The following is a 13,513-nucleotide window of genomic DNA, read 5'->3' on the forward strand; positions in this document are numbered from 1 at the left end:
TTTGTCTTTAAGAAATTATCAGATTTAAGGGCAAAGATGCATAATGTTCATTATGACATTGCAGTCAATTCTTATTATTTGTTTTATAAAGTAAGGCAAATACTGAGTTTGCAAATAGTTCTATTTTTCATAAGAGAAATACAGAGTTAGCTTTCTGCAGGCCTCTAGTCACATTTATATCAACCCATCAATACATAACCATGTTTTATGTGTATTTCTGTTTAAAGACACTTTTTAAATATGTATTGTTGATTTATTAACATTGAACTCACAACCAATAGCACTATGAGTCATGCCTGAATGAAGCTTATCTAAACATATATTTTTGTCCATAAACTGCATCACAGCTTATGTACAACACTAGACTGTGTTGTATTTGGGGGGCCCTTTAAACAGCAGAATCAACAAAAAATACCCTAACATGCAAAAAACATGGCACTAAATAAAGATATTTGTTTATAGTATGAGAACTGAAATAAGGCAGAGCATCACCTTGTTTCATCTCAGCCTGGAATGTGCATATTAGGTGACAAGTTTTTCACCACTCTGCATATAACCACAAATGACTGAAAAAGTGCTACAAATATTGATTTAGGAATTACATGTGGTTTTTATAAGTAGGTAAATTCACAAATAGAATATGTGGATTATCTGAGGATTGTCTACATATATAATAGTAAAATTTTAGGACTACCAAAATGTCCTTCACATGGTCATGATGCAGAGTTACGTGGTCATAAAAATCAAGTTTTTGAAGAATATTAAATAATGAAATGTTCATAAAACACTGTTCATTGAAAACAAGCAGGATACCAATCAATTCTTTAAGCCCAATTTTTTGTTTGTAATAAATATTTCACTAATTTTTATTTCTCTACATTTTTCCAATGTACCAGAAATTTTATACCAATGTCTTTGTATTTTTATAATAAGTGTATAATGAGTAGTAATAGGTATCCTCTACTTTGCATTCCAAGGTGAAATAATGAAGAAAATGGAGAGAAAAACCTGGGAAATGACAATGATTTAGCACAACCTGGATCAGATTCCTCAGTTGCTCTCCAGAATCCCTCTGGGAAGAAGGCAAAGAAGTTTATCCCAACTTTCTTTAGTACCATGAACACCAGGTACTACCTCCCTCTCTAAAATCTCTGACACCTGAACACCAGTTTCTCTTCTGTAAAATCAGTCATAGTGGTCCTTTTGGGTGATGTGTGTTCTAAGAGAACAGAGTATGGTATATTAGGTATCTGCTTTACTATTTACCTTAAAAATGAATGAGAAGGAATTGGATTGTGTCTAATCTTAACAAATTTTAGCTTGCTTGGTGAGTATCTTTGGAAAATTATTTTAATGGACCACTTATAATTACAAAAAAAATCACTGTGGCATTTCCATGAAATCAGACCATGTGGTTTGCCCTGTAGAAAGCAGCTGTTTCTAAAACTGTCTCTGAACTGCAGAGTACTGATGTTGTATTTTCAATCTCCATATCACCAAATTGTTTAGCTTTAGTGACATTGAACTTCTGGAAGACAGTGGGATTCCCACAGAAGCATTCTTGGCATCATGTTATGCTGTGGTTCCAGTATTAGGTAAGAAGATTGTTGCAGTTACCTTATTCATTAGCTTCTAGAATTTGTCTCTACTTAACATTGAACTGACAACCAACAGTACTATTAAGTCATACCTGAATGAAATGTATCTGAAATACACATTTTGTCCATAAGCCACATAACAGTCTTCTTACGCTTATGTACACTAACAGCACTGTATTTGGGGGCCCTTTAAACAGCAAAATCAACAAAAAAATACCCTAACATGCAAAAAACATGGCACTAAATAAGGATTTTTTTATAATATGAGAATCGCAGTTATTTTTCAGTAGAAATATCCTGGACTGTATGTAAAATAAAACATGTATGGCCTTAAGCATTATTGCATACTCTCATTTCATTTGTAATTATGATCAAATAGTGAACTTAGAATAGTGTAATAAAAAAATTCTGCTTTTTGGAAAGTACACCTAAAAGAGAAAGTAGTTGAGGAACAGGCCTTTAAATTTATTGGTACTATGAAAAAAAAAATTTTACCAGTAAAAACATTCTTTCGAAGATTAAAAAAATATTACATATATAAATTTGCTTAAGCTCAAATTTGCTTAATATAAAATTGGTAATACCAGGGATCACTAATGTGTTGAAATTTGCTGTATAACCCACTTAACTATGTACATTTTTAAATTGAGGTGTATCTTCCATAGAACATAAAAGCTATGATTCAGTCAGTTTTCAAAGTGCACCTAATCTATGAAAAAGCCACATCCCTATCAAAATAAAGAACATTTTCATCACTTCAGGACATTCTTTGTGCCAGTTTGTCCTCTGTGCACTACTCAGCCCAAGGTGATTGTTTCATTGATTTCCATTGCCATGTTAGTTTTGCCTATTCTAAACTTTATATAAAAGTACTTTTTTGCATCTGGCTTTCCCTGCTTTTGTGTAGTTTTTGAGATTCATCTTTGTTGGATTTATCAGTTGTTCTTTGCATTTCATTGCTAAGTAGGACTCCTTTAAATGAATACACAATTTTTAAAATTCCTTCTATTGATGGACATTTGGGTAGTTTGCGTTATAAGTAAAGTTGCTCTGAACATTTTTGTGTCTGGGCATACATTTAATTTCTCTTGAGTAAATATCTTGGACCAGAATTGCTGGTTACTAAGTTTAACTTTATTATAATCTGCCAGTTTATACAGTGGCACAATTGTACACTTCCAACAGCAGCGGATGAACATTCTAGTTTCTGTACATCTTTACTAGCTTTGGGTGATGTCAGTATTTTTGGTTTTAGCCATTCTTGTGTTTAATACTATCTCATTGTGACTTTAATTTGCATTTCCCTGATGGCTAATGATGTTGAATACTTTTTCATGTAATTATTGGCAATTGCTGTATCTTCTGTGAAGTTTCTTTTTGCATCTTCAACCCATTTTAAACAGTTAGCTATTTTTCTTTTCTTATTGAGTTGCCTTATATATTCTGAATAAAATTTCATTGTAGACCTATACTTTTTGAATATTTTCCCTCAGGCTATGACTTGCCTTTTTCTTTTTTATGATATCTTTGAAAAGCAGAAGTTTTTAGTTTTTGACGGAGTCCAACCTGTTCTTTGTAGCTAATGTTTTTCAGTGTCCTAAGAAACCTTACTTACCACAACCAAAGGTCATAAAGATATTCTCTTATGTATTCTTCTGGACTCTTTAATTTTTACATTTGTATCCCTAATCCATCTTGGAATTACTTTTTGTATGAGGTAGGGAATTGAGTTTCATTTTTGTTTCCTCATGATAATCTGGCTGTTCAAAAATCATTCATCAAAAACCCATTATTTCCCTTTTACATTGCTCTGGCATCTTTGTTGAAAACTAGTTTGCCTTATAAAAATCTTTTTCTTGATTTTTTTTCTGTTCCAGTGATCTATTTTGTATTTCGTTATGCCAGTTCTACAGTGTCTTAATTACCATAAGCTTAAAATCAGAGGATTTTCTTTTCAAGATTGTTATGGCAATTCTAGGTCCTTTACATGTCTATATAAATTTTAGCTTTTAAACTTGTATTAAAAAGCCCTTCTGGGTTTTGATTTAGGATCACATTATATTGTAAACCATTTAAGGGAAAATTGATACCTTGAACAACACTGAGTCTTCTAGTCCTTGGGCATGCCATATATATATATATATATAATGTCAAGATTATGAAGTTTATTTCATAAAATTATTTAGAAGCAAAAATTAAAGTTGTTGGGGAAAATCTTTTAAATTTATGTTACCATACGCACACACACACACATACTCACATCTCCATTAACTTAAGTCATCTTTGTTTTCTCTAAAACTGTTTTGTAAAGTTCTATCTTTATTAGGAATAAATGTTAGAATTTATGTTTTGATGCTGTTATAAAAATGTTTTATTTCATTTTCTGATTATTCATTGATAGCATGTAAATAGATTTTTGTATGCTTTAGAGTTATTTTTATAATCATGAATGAGCTAATTTTATCAAATACTTTAGTTAATTGTAATCATTGTGTATTTTTCTTGTTATTTATTATTGGGATGAATTACCTATTAGATTCTTTAATTCTATTGCTGTTTCTATTATCTTGCTATTTATTTTGTTTTCCTATCTGATCTTTGTTCCTTGTGTACTTTCCTAATTTTTTGCCAGCAAATCTTTTTTTTTTTGTTCTTTTAGTATACTATTTTATTCCTCCTTGGGTTTTTTTAGCTACCTGTCTTTTTTTGGAACTCCATTCTTTTCTGACTTTTTAACTATACTCCTTTGTAGTAAAAATTTATATTTGGTAAATAGTTAAATTTAGTAAATTATACTTAGCAGAGTTAAATTTATTAAAAATATTTCATCTAACAGAAATAGTATTCAAACCACATATGTAATTTTAAGTTTTCTACAAGGTACATTAGAATAGTAAAGTAAAAGTTAATCTTAATAACATATTCTAAATATAGTGTATCCAAAATATCATGTCAACATGTGGTCAGTATTAAATAATCATTAATGAGATATGTTGCATACTTTCTTCGGTACTAGGCCTTCAAAATCTGGTATGTGTTTTATATTAAGTATAGACTAAGCTGCATTGTAAGTGCTAAATATTCACATATCTTGTTAGTTACCATATTAGGCAGTGCAGCACTAAGGATTTCAAATATGTATTCTAAATTTATAAGATTATCTTCATCTCACCTGCCACTTAGGACCTTGTTATAGGTATTCACCTCATAGTAGTGAACTAGAAAAAGATGATAAGTGTCAAGCTTTTGAAGTTTATATTTAGAAAATGATTTAGAAGCAAAAATTAAAGTTCTTGGAGAAAAGACCTAAATTTATTATTACCATAAAATATTTCCTATGAAAAATTTTAAAAGATACTTTTCACTTGAAAAATTACTTTTTCAACATGTTTTTATTCTTCTTCCAGACAAACTTGGTCCGACAGTGTTTGCTCCTGTTAAATGGATCTTGTCGGAAATATTAAGGTGAGTATACTGGCTGATCTCTGAGAAAACTTGCAAACATTTTAAATACTTTTGTGTTTGCTAAGAATAAATCAAAAGTTTTAAAAGGTAATCTAGCTCTTTAACAGAGCAAGTATCTGTCTACTTCCAGTTGGAATGCTTAGTAAGGGAATGAAAAGTAAACCTTTATTGTATATGAAAGCAAGTTTTTTACAGGTGGAACTAGATTTCCTTTCCATACCTGTAGCATGGATTAGTGGAGAAATACTCATATCTCAACAATGATTCTGTGCATTTTAGATTTAAACAAGATAGTTACGTATTTTTTTTCCAAAAGTTTATTACTGAAAACAGCTATTAATGGTCTGGTTCTCAATAGGCCCAACTTCCAGGTTCAGCTGTGGAAGCATCAGCAACTCACTGATTCTTTTTGAGCCTCCTTCCCAGTAAATTGAGGGAATGGTATATATGACTTACAACTTTTAAAGTTCAAATCCTTTTTTTAGATATAGATTGAATATTACCTTCTGAGAATACAGTACCCAATAAAAATCTGTGGTTTTCATCACTCACTAAGATACTGCTCTTTGAGGAAGCAGTGTAAGGAATTTCTGTAGTTAAACATTTCCTTACTGTCATTTGGAGGGACTAGTTGCTTGAAATCTCATTCAAACAAATGATTATTTAGTTTTATACTCAAGATGAAAATTTTAATCAAACACAGCTGTAAGGGAGATTCTGAGGCAGGAAAAAAAATTACTTCAGGAATAATACTTCAAAACCTTGGGACTGTTTTAATCCCAGCATAAGCCTTATAGAAATCTCAAACAGAAAAGCAAACAAAAAACCCACATTGCTTTGAAAACATAAGGAAGGGGGTCTTATTTTCATTTCTTAGAGCCTTCTTGACAAATGCGTAATTCTTAATAACTATACTGATTTGCTTGACAACTTTAATATTTTTAACTTGGGTTGTTTCCATTTTTCCTTCAGAAAGTAAATCAGAAGTATATAACCAACAAGGAAGAATTTACTACCCTCCAGAAGATAGTGCTACATGAAGTAGAGGCGGATGTAGCTCAGGTTAGGAACTCAGCTACTGAAGCCCTCTTGTGGCTGAAGAGGTGAGGCAGTTGCGGTGGGGCAGGAAATAAATCCAGCTTTGTTAAAATGTTACCAGCAAGAAAATTGTTGTATAAAGGATACTACTTCAGAATAAAGACTCAAATCAAATTTTATAGGCTTTTTTAGAAGGGCTAATGAATAGAACACCAGGGTTTTTGTGTGCATCCCTCTTGATGATAATAAGTATTATAATATTAATAGTATATATAAGATAGGAATCTTAAAGGACAGGAAAGCCAACTGATCTATCTTGCAGTTGTTGGCTTTCCAACTTTAGTGACATTAGAATCTCCTGGAGGGTTTGTTAAAAATACTGGACTCAGAACCAGAGTTTTCGATTCCCTAAGTCTGAGGTGGGACCCCAGAATTTGGATTTCTAATAGATTTCCGAATGATGCTAAAGCCACCATCCTGTGACCACACATTTTGAAGACCACTGCCTTAGTTTTATCAGATGGGGTAAGGGGTCCAGAGCATCCTGAAGAGAAATGTCAGGGGAGAAACTCAGAAAGGATCACCATATGATTTTACCTATTACTGCTATGCCCAAGATATTACTGAAGTAGAAGCTGGTGTCTGCCATTTCTTTATACTCATTCAATGTAAGTGAACTTCAAAAATAATAATTTTTCCTCTTTTTTTTATTTTAGAGGTCTCAAATTTTTAAAGGGGTTTTTGACAGAAGTGAAAAATGGAGAAAAGGATATTCAGACAGCCCTGAGTAAGTGATGTTGAATAGGCTTTGGAATTGAGACCCCTGGAAGAAGAGATGGGGAACAGGGAGAATTTCTGCTTTTCAGGATTTGACTTCTCTTTTCTTATTTCATTATTATTCATTGTTTACTTCCTATATGTGTTATTTAAAGAAGACCCATGAGACTTAGTAATCTAGTAATCTTGGTAATTTAGTAATCTAGTTTTAATTTACTAAAAATCAATGCTTTAAGGAAGCACTGAATTGATGGAAAGCCATTCTGTAGTCTTAATGGGAATCATGGAATTTGCTCTGGTGTGAGATTAAGGGCTGGTTACCTCCTGTACTCCTCAGGCATTCTATGTGTCCTATTTTGTCATGGTAGAACTGAGACTGAGAGGAAGGAGACTTGGTTGTGGTAACTGCAATAAGTTGTTTAATAAACATTGGATAGAAGGGTGGGTAGGTGGATACATCTACCAGGCCAGTTTTGGAAAATGTTAAGATTTGGAAGCGTCCTTATTAAGATCCTAATGGAATGCTGAACTGTCACCTTGGCTTATAGGAGATTCTTCCAGCATGGACCTTGAGGGAGAAAATGAGATTCCATATTATTTTGAAACCCCTATTATTATAATGTAGAGATGTACACAGCCAAGTGCTAAAATAGCTATGATTATAAACAGTGAAATGAATCAACTGATGCTTCTGGAGGGGAAGGGGAGTCAGTGTTCTCTGACGTTTCTCAGTTTTACAGATATCTTCTGCCTCCCTCTGTTAATCCTCCTCTGGGCCGTGAATCCCAGGATTCTGACCTGTTTTGATTTCCCCAGACCATACCATCTGAAATGCTGGTGTACCATAAAACAGTCAGTGTTGACATCTTTGTAGAAGATAACTTAATCCTCACATAAATCTGTTTTTGCATAATAGGGAACCAGAATTATTAATAATTAAAATGCTTGCTTCAGGTCCCCAGGTCACTTTGGGATCCTTGCCTCAAAAGACTGGAAGATTTCTCCTACAAAGGGTCTTTACCATCCCTGTACTACCTGCGTATTTGAGTTCCCCACATATCCCTGAATTTCTAAAATAGCCTCAATTATTTTCTCCCCTGTGCATCCCGATTTTAACTAATAAAAGTTTATTCACCATATCTGTGCATACCACCTAGCCAGCATCTATAGAACTTGATGGCATGTGGAACTACTAGGATCATGGGTTTTGGAGTGACTCTGGATTCTACTGCTTATTAGTAGTGCACCCCTAGACAAGTTACTTAATCTCTCTGTGCCTTAGTTTCCTCATTATAAAATTGGAACCACCGTGCTATTGCCCTAATAAGATCGTTGTAAAGAATTACATAGGTTCATGCATATGAAAAAATTAGGACAGTGTTGGGCACATAGTAGGCACTCAGTATAGTTAACTTCTATTATTGTTTACATTTTTATCTTCCTTGTCATCACATAAGTTGATAATCTACCAGGAAATGGGGCTTATTTGTCCCAAATCAGTTTATAAAACTCAGATACCACACTAGAAAGTTCTTTTCAGAACAATTTCGTAGTATGGAAACATTGGAAAGATGACTTCTCCACTGGTAGGATTCTGACCTGTTTTGATTTCCCCAGGCCATACCATCTGGAAATGCTGGTGTACCATAAAACAGTCAGTGTTGACATCTTTGTAGAAGATAACTTAATCCTCACATAAATCTGTTTTTGCAGGAGGTTTGGTATTCAGTACTGTGTGCTTCTTGCTTTGGTAGGGCTGAGAGGAGGAGGGCATTGCTAATCTCAGGTGGCCCATGTTGGAGCTCTGGTAAACTAGTACCCAGCTTAACCCCGGGACGCTAGTAATGTAAAGAAGGTCTTTGACTCTAGAGGTGGAAAGGAAATTGAGGATATACCTTGTTTGCTCTACTCCTACCCCTGTCCCAGTTTGGTACCTTTTTCTTCTCTAGTTCCTACCTTTTACTTGATTTGGAGACTAATTCCATGCGATGTTGACTATGAAAAGAGGGAAGATTTTGAAGGGCAAATGTTGCTTTGTGCTTGAAATAATCATAGCTAATCTTTGCTCTTTCTTCCCTTTCTTCCCCTTCAGCAGTGTTTTCAATGGAAAGGAAAAGGGGATTGTGAAATTGACATTTTCATCCTGATGTTCAGGCTCACATTAAAGAAGATTTTCTTTCTTAAAATTGTGTCTTTGATTTTAGTATCCCAAATTTCTTGCCCCTAGTCAGTGTGTGGAGATAAAGGGCCCCTAACTTACCTTCTTCCAACCCCTCCAGATTCAGGCACATAAGCTCTGTGCAACTGGTTTTTATGAAAATTGTTTATGTAATAGCTGTTCACACCCCATAGGCTCCTTGCACATATTTTTTTCCAGGATAATGACTTTTCCTCATTTTAAAGTCAAGTCTTTTACAAGTGGAACTGATATTTTTTCTAAAATGACAGAGTGTTGGTATATAGGTAAAAGAGAGTACATGTGCAATTTTTATGCCACATATAGGCAGATTATCATGCTTTTTAAAATTCTGTAATTGATTATTGTGGTAATACTACTGTTGAAGACTACCACTTATAACTACTACACTAAGTTCTTGGTAAACATTTCATTTAATCTTACAAATAATTCTCCCTTTATAGTGAATAAACTGAGGTTTTTGAAAAGAGAAGTACCTTCCTTAGGGTTTCTAAATCTAGATCAGTGGTTCTCAAGCTGGTCCAAGAACAGTAGTATTTTCATTACTTTGAAACTTACTAGAAGTACAGACCATCAATCTCCACCCCCACCTGCTGAGTCAGAAACTCCAAGGTGGGACCTAGTAGCCATGTGTTAACAAGTCATCCAGGGTAATTCTAATCCGTGCCAAAGTTAGAGACCTACTCATCTAGGCAGGCTATTGAAGTTCACCTGCCATTTGGCTACATCTTGATTATTTGGGAAAAAAAATTTTTTTTTCTACCTCTGAGAGATTAATAAGCAGGACTTAAAGTGCTAAAGTTAGTCACAGCATCAGTCAATTTTGCCTCCTTTCCATCATAATTAGATAGCTTTCCAATAAAAGACTGCTTAGGATAGGTTTTGAGGTATATGCTCATAAAACTTGTAGTCTTAGTGGTTTTAGAGATGGGAGATGATATGTCAAAGTTCTCAATGACACAGTGGAAACCTTAATTTCTGTTACCTTTCTGGAAAAGGCATCCGTTTTTACTGTATTGCTGCAGTGCTATGACCTGGAACAGTTCCCAGCACCCGAAAGGACGCCTTAGGCTTTACACAGCTCCTTTGTACACTTGAGCCACACTTGAATCCCCATTATGGTGATCAGAGCAGAACCTTTGGGTAGTTGCTCTGTATCCTTAATACCCCATGCCATTCACTGGAAGTCTTTTTAAGGAAGGAATTCAGTTCACAGGGCAGATATGTTTAATAGTCTGCCCTATGACTGAGACTCTTCATTTGCAGATGCCACATCAAAAAGAGGTTTTGAAAAGCATCCTTGTAAGTGGAAGGAGCAGAAGTTGCTCTGGCATTTCATGCACCATTGTATTAAATGTTATGTGCTCTGCACTGTTCATTCAGCAGGATAGCATATTGCCATGTCTCTCACCTCAGAATGATTCCATAAATGTCAAGTAAAAATTAACCAACCAAGATCTCTAGCACAGAACAGGAAAAAAAATTTTAAAGGATGCTTAGTCATGTATTTAATGTGAAAAGCTTTCACAGACAAAGAGAGCTAAATGAGAGAAAGAACTCAATCAGATATTTAACATTAGAACATAACTTGACTAATTATTCCAGAAATACTGAGGAATGTGAATCAAGTTATGTCCAGAACCACTCACAGTATGTGCCTGACCTGGTTAGATTGGCTTAGTGCACAAGTTTTAGTCTTGATAGTGTCTGAAATTAGCAAAAAGGCATCTCTGGACCATTGTTTACATCTCTCCACTGATTATTGAGTTGTTTCTTCATACAACCCATTATAAGGAATTCATAGGGTACTTTCTTAGCTCCTTGGTTTTTTTAAAATTACAACACATTCCAGACATTTAACAAAATCTGTACCACTTCACTAATATATTATTCATGTGCCCCCTTTAAACCCACTACTTTCGTTGTTTTCAAGAGAAGATCATCTTAAATTTGGTTGTGTATCATTATATAATACTTTTTATGTTTTTATTATATATTTATGTGTTCACAACAGTGTCTAGAATTGGGCTCTGTGTTTTAAGCTCATATATATGGTGTCATGTTGTACCCATTCTTCCTTTATCACTTGGTGCTGTTTTTTAGATTCATCCACTCTGTGCTATAGTCCTGGACTCATTCATTTTTTCTTCTATCTGACCTTCCATTGTATGAATACATCACAGTTTAAAAAAACTAATATACTGTAGATGGACACTTAAATTTTCATGATTTCCAGTTTTCATGATTGCAAACAGTGCTACAGTATACATATTCCTTGTATATGTGTTCTTGGTCATATAGCAAGTAATATCTGCCCAGCATAGTGAGTATGCTTATTACTAAGGGTGTCCAACGGCAAGGGGTGGGGTGATCTGACTTTCTGCAGACCCGTAATTCACTGGGCTTTTCTGACTGAGAAACTGTGCTGCTAGAGTAGTGGTTCCCAAACTTGACAGTATATTAGCATTGTGAAAGGCTCTTTAAAACATAGAGTGCTGCCAGGCATGGTGTCACACACCTATAATCCTAGCTACTTGAATGATTGATGCAGGAGAATTGCAAGTTCAAGGCCAGCCTGGGCAACTAGTGAGACTGTCTGCAAAAATTTTTTTAAAAAGTCTGGGGATGTAGCTCAGGGGTAGAGCACTTGACTAGAGCATGTGAAGACTGGGGTTCAATTCCCAGTACTAAAAATAAAAAAGTACAAATTGCTCTATAGGTTTGGATTGAGGTCTAGACTGCATTTCTAACAAATTCCCTATGATGCTGAGGCTGCTGGTGTGGGAACCACACTCTGAGAGCTGCGCTCTAGTATATAATAGAATTGAAATGGACGAACCACATTGCTAGATACTGTCAAATTGATCTCCAAAGTCTGTCATTACTACCACTAGAGTAGTCAGGGTTTCCCATGTTCTTGCTAACACTTGTCATTGACAGACTTTTTAATTTGTGCCTGATGGTTATGGTTATAAAATTATGGATATCACCAAAAATAGGGCTAGGAAATAGTCTGGGGTCAAAACTGTTCTTAGATTACTAATAAGGTTGAGCAGCCTTTATATTTTTCACTGGAAATTTGATTTCCTCCTCAGTGGATTGTCTGTTCATATACTTTGTCCATTTTTCTGTTAAGTTTTCTTTTCCCCATGGAAATTTGTTATATTTTCTCAATATTGGTCTTTTTCAAGCTATGAGTTATGTCTTATGTCCATCTGTGGCATTTCTTTTCTCTTCATTTAGAATGTATTTTGTTATACAGAGGTTTTGGATTTTATGTAACCAAACATGTAATTCATTTCATTTATGGTTTGTATTTTTTTTTTTTTTTTTTTTTTTGGGTTCTGGGGATCGAACCCGGGCCTTGTGCTTACAAGGTAAGCACTCTATCATTTATGGTTTGTATTTTTATATCTTGTGTAAGAAATTGCCTTCCTTCCTTAAGGTTCCAAAGATGTTCTCCAATACTCAAAAGTTTTGCAGGTTTGCTTTTCATCTCTGGAATTTGTTTTGAGAATTATGTAAGGTAGATCTGTAATTTGATAATTCCCCATCAGAAATTCACTTGTCTTGGCATCCATCATTTTATTAGATCACCCCTCCTTTCCCCATTAGTATATAATACCAGCCCTGTCATACATGTAGATCTGTTCTAGACTCTGTATTCTGACCCATTATTTTTCATCCTTGTTTTTTTGTAAGAAGAATTCTCACAGAGCAAATGTTCATAGTGTTTTTTATGTTTTTTTTTTTTTTTTTTGCGATGCTGGGGTTTGAACCCAGGTCCTTGTGCTTGACTGGCAAGCATTGTATGAACTGAGCTATATCCCCAGCCCATTCATACTGTTTTAATTGAGCAACTGGACTCATCTGTGTAGTAGTTTTAGGACCTCAGGGCAGATTCATTTCCCCAGGGCCCATGTGTTCCCATCAAGACTCCTGGCATGCTTGTCTGCCTGCTTTCAGACCTCTCCTACTTCCTGATTTTTGCCTGTGGACAGTCTGGTTTAGCACATTTGCAGAGCTGAGATGATTGTTATTTCCTGAGCTCAGAGAATAACTCTACCCTTCCTGGCTTTGGTTTTCTTCTTTCAGATTCCTTAAGGTTAGATTTGTATTTCTCCTTTGACCTCCCTACAACTCTATGTAACTTTACCAGTTACAGGTTTACAATAGACAAGTACTCTCCTGTGTACAATTCTTAGACAAAGTAGTTGTCTACTCAGAGTAAGTAATGAAAGATTATTCTCACTTAGAATACTGTAAAAAGTTTTTGGCATAGTTTCATAAGTACCTTGTAAGATGTTTCTGAGTTAATAGTAAAGAAATCAAGTCTCTGCTGTTTCCATGACCAGAATAAGGTGTTCTTTCTGGAAATACCTAGGGAAAACCTTCTTTGTAATTTTCATTATTTCTTTTCACAGAGAATAAACATTAT

At 34.6% G+C, this 13,513-nt stretch overlaps 1 protein-coding gene across 1 annotated transcript in view; it reads left to right on the plus strand.

Annotated features, from left to right (window-relative positions):
• Plekha8 (pleckstrin homology domain containing A8) overlaps positions 1–13,513 on the plus strand; it is a 61,004-nt gene that overhangs the window by 33,241 nt on the left and 14,250 nt on the right. Inside the window, 8 exon segments of the mRNA XM_047561300.1 lie at positions 989–1,050; positions 1,053–1,094; positions 1,096–1,127; positions 1,510–1,595; positions 5,006–5,035; positions 5,038–5,063; positions 6,036–6,166; positions 6,818–6,888. Coding sequence (XP_047417256.1) covers positions 989–1,050; positions 1,053–1,094; positions 1,096–1,127; positions 1,510–1,595; positions 5,006–5,035; positions 5,038–5,063; positions 6,036–6,166; positions 6,818–6,888 — 480 coding nt within the window.

This window comes from Sciurus carolinensis, chromosome 8 (genome assembly GCF_902686445.1).
Source record: "Sciurus carolinensis chromosome 8, mSciCar1.2, whole genome shotgun sequence".
Lineage (NCBI taxonomy): Eukaryota > Metazoa > Chordata > Mammalia > Rodentia > Sciuridae > Sciurus > Sciurus carolinensis.